The sequence below is a fragment of the Oncorhynchus mykiss genome, unplaced genomic scaffold (genome assembly GCF_013265735.2).
Source record: "Oncorhynchus mykiss isolate Arlee unplaced genomic scaffold, USDA_OmykA_1.1 un_scaffold_303, whole genome shotgun sequence".
Classification (NCBI taxonomy): Eukaryota; Metazoa; Chordata; class Actinopteri; order Salmoniformes; family Salmonidae; genus Oncorhynchus; species Oncorhynchus mykiss.
The window spans coordinates 120,001-125,490 of NW_023493752.1; the positions used below are offsets into that span (position 1 = coordinate 120,001).

General features: G+C 35.1%; 1 protein-coding gene across 1 annotated transcript in view; it reads right to left on the bottom strand.

Moving 5' to 3' along the window:
- The window catches only part of LOC118950106 (protein sidekick-1-like), a gene marked incomplete at both ends in the record, with an annotated part of 122,910 nt that extends 119,794 nt beyond the window's left edge, over window positions 1-3,116 (bottom strand). The window contains one exon of the mRNA XM_036973738.1: window positions 2,960-3,116. Coding sequence (XP_036829633.1) covers window positions 2,960-3,116 — 157 coding nt within the window. The remainder of the gene's footprint in view (window positions 1-2,959) is intronic.
- Window positions 3,117-5,490: the final 2,374 nt, after the last annotated feature.

Sequence of the window (5,490 nt, forward strand, 5' to 3'; positions counted from 1 at the left end):
TCAAACTAACTCTATCCTAACATTGTCTAACTAACTCTATCCTAACATTATCAAACTAAATCTATTCTAACATTGTCAAACTAACGTAGTCATAATATTTTGCGATGATAATACACCCAGCGTCGTTGTGTTGTTGTTGTTCTAACGTCCGATGCAGAATACCACTTGTCATCTCAATCAATACTTGGCTACAAACTGCTGGGTCATTCCCCCGCAGAAACAGAGAGAAAGGGTGCATTCTCTTTCCATCGCTCGCTCTCTCAAATTCAAATTCAAATTCAAGCTGCTTTATTGGCATGAAAAACATTGTGTCAATATTGCCAAAGCAACAATGTATACAATATACATTGTAACAAAATTATAAATGATAGCAAATAATAATATAAAATGGTAGTAAATAATAATACACAATTAACTACAAAAATAATAACAATAAAATGGTAACAGTCAATAGTATAATAGTATACAAATGATGGAAAATGCAACTATAACTAACTTATAACTAAATAACGGTCATCTTCTCCTTTATATCAGTACTACAACTACAATCATCATTACTACGACTACTACTACCATCACTAAACTGTTATCACTACCATTACCACCCATATTTGGAATGATAAACATCTCTCTCTCTCTCTCTCTCTCTCTCTCTCTCTCTCTCTCTCTCTCTCTCTCTGTCTCTCTCTCTCTCCCCATCTCTCTCTCTCACACTCTTCCCTCTCTCCCTTTACTCTTTCTCGCTCTCTCCCTCTTCCCTCTCTCTCCCTCTTCCCTCCCTCTTCTCTCTCTCTCCATCTCTCTCTCTTCATCTCTCCATCTCTCTCTCTCATTGTATGTATGTTCCATACTCTATGGGTGAGTGATGTAAAAAGCAGTAATGTATCACAGCACGGTTGGAGCGAGGGAAGCTTAGTCAACAACACCCAGACCTCGTGGTGGTCCTATCGAACCTCCAGCCCTCCTGTAGTGTAAATGAGAGAGGGAAGCTTAGTCAACAACACCCAGACCTCGTGGTGGTCCTATCGAACCCCCAGCCCTCCTGTAGTGTAAATGAGAGAGGGAAGCTTAGTCAACAACACCCAGACCTCGTGGTGGTCCTATCGAACCCCCAGCCCTCCTGTAGTGTAAATGAGAGAGGGAAGCTTAGTCAACAACACCCAGACCTCGTGGTGGTCCTATCGAACCCCCAGCCCTCCTGTAGTGTAAATGAGAGAGGGAAGCTTAGTCAACAACACCCAGACCTCGTGGTGGTCCTATCGAACCCCCAGCCCTCCTGTAGTGTAAATGAGAGAGGGAAGCTTAGTCAACAACACCCAGACCTCGTGGTGGTCCTATCGAACCCCCAGCCCTCCTGTAGTGTAAATGAGAGAGGGAAGCTTAGTCAACAAAACCCAGACCTCGCTGGAGTTGAAGAGTTAGTCTTTGAGTTTGCAGTGGTGTGTATCTGTCTGTATGTGTGAGTGCAGACAGGAGTGTGTCTGTAGTTGTGTTTGTCTCAGACTTTATTCTAGCAGCAGTTATTGCCCTGCGTCTGCCTCCTGTCCTCCTTGGCCTTTTAACACATCGTCTCATGTCAACACTCCACGAGGAAAGAGATAAAAGCTCAGAGTGTGTGAGAGCTGAGACAGACAGGAGAGTGTTCACACATATATATATATATATATATATTATTATACATTCCACAACACATTATATATAGAGAAATATCTTCATCTATATATTATTATCTGATAGATCATGCATACCCCTCTGGGGAGAGAGGGGAAGACAGGAGGATGGAGAGAACAGGATGGGTGCTGACTGCTGATATACACACTACCACAGACATCAGATAAAAGTTGCCCTCAGGTTTCTCAAGTCAGGAAGATAAAGTATGAAAAAGACATTGACGGGGAGAGAGAAGAATATTATATATAGGTATATTATATATAGGTATATTATATATAGGTATATTATATATAGGTATATTATATAGAGGTATATTATATATAGGTATATTATATAATGGTATATTATATATAGGTATATTATATAATGGTATATTATATAGAGATATATTATATATAGGTATATTATATAGAGGTATATTATATATAGGTATATTATATATAGGTATATTATATAGAGGTATATTATACATAGGTATATTATATATAGGTATATTATATATAGGTATATTATATATAGGTATATTATATATAGGTATATCTATATAGCGAGGTATATTATATATAGGTATATTATATATAGGTATATTATATAGAGGTATATTATATAGAGGTATATTATATATAGGTATATTATATATAGGTATATTATATAGAGGTATATTATACATAGGTATATTATATATAGGTATATTATATATAGGTATATTATATATAGGTATATTATATATAGGTATATTATATAGAGGTATATTATATATAGGTATATTATATAGAGGTATATTATATATAGGTATATTATATATAGGTATATTATATATAGGTATATTATATAGAGGTATATTATATAGAGGTATATTATATATAGGTATATTATATATAGGTATATTATATAGAGATATATTATATATAGGTATATTATATGTAGGTATATCTATATAGCGAGGTATATTATATATAGGTATATTATATATAGGTATATTATATAGGTATATTATATATAGGTATATTATATAATGGTATATTATATATAGGTATATTATATAGAGATATATTATATATAGGTATATTATATAGAGATATATTATATATAGGTATATTATATGTAGGTATATTATATATAGGTATATTATATATAGGTATATTATATATAGGTATATTATATGTAGGTATATTATATATAGGTATTCCTACATCTATAGTGGAGAGAAGCAGGTAGATAGGTACAGTATATTATATAAGATAAAGAGAGAGGTACATTATATAAGGTATATGCAAGGTATATTTACGTGTATAGTGGAGAGAAGTGTGTGATATCTGTGTTGTTGAGGATCCATCGGTACTGTAGAGGCCATGAGCCTTCAGCCAGACAGGTCAGTACCAGCCTGTTACCCTCTAGATGGGTCTGGACCTGGCCCGGAGACACACGGAAATATGGAGCTATATCTGGAGGAGGAGAAGAGGGGGGAGGAGGGGAGACGGGAGGAGAGAAGAGGAGAGAATAAATATTTAATTCAACTTGAATTTATAATAATTGATAATAATAATTAATAATCATTTATAATAAATTATAATCATTTATAAGTCAAAACATGGACATGAAACAGGTTATATGTACAGTGTCTTCAGAAAATATTCCCACCACCTTTTTCCACATTTTATTGTGTTACACCCTAAAATAAAAATGTCTTCATTTTATTTTTTATATCTCACTCATCTACACACAATATCCTTTAAGTTACGGCTAGCGGAACGTTTCGACAACATCCGGTGAAACTGCGGAGTGCGAAATTCAGATGAAATTACTATAAATATTTAACTTTCATGAAATCACAATGCAACACATCAAAATAAAGCTTAACGTGTTTTAATCCAGCCGCCGTGTCAGAGTTGAAAAAGGCTTTATGGCGAAAGCAAACCAAGGTCATCATCATACCAATGCAAAACAAATCATTTTCAACCCGGGAGGTGAAAGGCAGAAATAACGATATAATTCATGCCTGTAGATCTTCTCCAAAATGTCCCATAAACACCACAAATGGTCCTTTTGTTCAATAAATCCCTTCGTTATATCCCCAAATTGTCCATTTATTTGGCGCGTTTGATTCAGAAAAACACCGGTTCCACCTCGCCCAGCATGACTCCAAAATATCTAATAAGTTACCTGTAAACTTGGTCCAAACATTTCAAACAACTTTTCTAATCCAACTTTAGGTATCCTAAAACGTAAATAATCGATAAAATGTAAGACGGAATATACTGTGTTCAAGAGCGGATAAAATCAAAGAGGAGCGAGCTTGGCTTGACACTCATTCTGATTAGCCGTACTTCTTCATTACTCAAAAGAAAAACATCAACCAATTTCTAAAGACTGTTGACCTCTAGTGGAAGCCCTAGGAACTGCCACCAGGTGCCTCAGAAATCTAGTTTCCAATAGAAACCACATTGAAAACACAGTGAACTCAATTTTCTTTTTCCTGGATGGTTTGTCCACAGGGTTTCGCCTGCCAAATAAATTATGTTATAATCACAGATTATTTTAACAGTTTTAGAAACTTTAAAGTGTTTTATATCCAAATCTACCTATCTATATGCATATCCTAGCTTCTGGCTTTTCATCCGGAGGTAAGAATACTGCTCCCTATGCCAAACAGGTTAACACTAGAAGCGCATGGCCTTTCAGCCTGCAAGTTCCCCCTAGAGAACGTTGAGAACGTTGAGGTAGACATCAGATGCATATCAAACCACAAGGTGCAGCAAACACAAGCATCAAAGCCTGATAGATAGTGTTGATAGATAGTGTTGATAGATAGTGTTGATAGATAGTGTTTATGGTGTTGATAGATAGTGCTGATAGATAGTGTTGATAGATAGTGTTGATAGATAGTGTTGATAGATAGTGTTTATGGTGTTGATAGATAGTGCTGATAGATAGTGTTGATAGATAGTGTTGATAGATAGTGTTGAAAGATAGTGTTTATGGTGTTGATAGATAGTGTTGATAGATAGTGTTGATAGATAGTGTTGATAGAGAGTGTTGATAGATAGTGTTGATAGATATGGTTGATAGATAGTGTTGATAGATAGTGCTGATAGATAGTGTTGATAGATAGTGTTGATAGAGAGTGCTGATAGATAGTGTTGATAGTGTTGATAGATAGTGCTGATAGATAGGGTTGATTGATAGTGTTGATAGATAGTGTTGATAGATAGTGCTGATAGATAGTGTTGATAGATAGTGTTGATAGGGTTGATAGTGTTGATAGATAGTGTTGATAGATAGTGCTGATAGTGTTGATAGATAGTGCTGATAGATAGTGTTGATAGATAGTGTTGATAGTGCGGATAGATAGTGGGGATAGATAGTGCTGATAGATAGTGTTGATAGATAGTGTTGATAGATAGTGTTGATAGATAGTGCAGATCGATAGTGCAGATAGACAGTGCTGATAGATAGTGTTGATAGGGTTGATAGATAGTGCAGCTAGATAGTGCTGATAGATCGTGCTGATAGATAGTGTTGATAGGGTTGATAGATAGTGCTGATAGATAGTGTTGATAGATAGTGTTGATAGATAGTGTTGATAGATAGGGCTGATAGATAGTGCTGATAGACAGTGTTGATAGATAGTGTTGATATATAGTGTTGATAGATAGTGTTAATAGATAGTGTTGATAGAGAGTGCAGATAGATAGTGCAGATAGATAGTGTTGATAGATAGTGTTGATAGGGTTGATATATAGTGCTGATAGATAGTGTTGATAGATAGTGTTGATAGATAGTGCAGATAGATAGTGCAGATAGATAGTGCTGACAGAT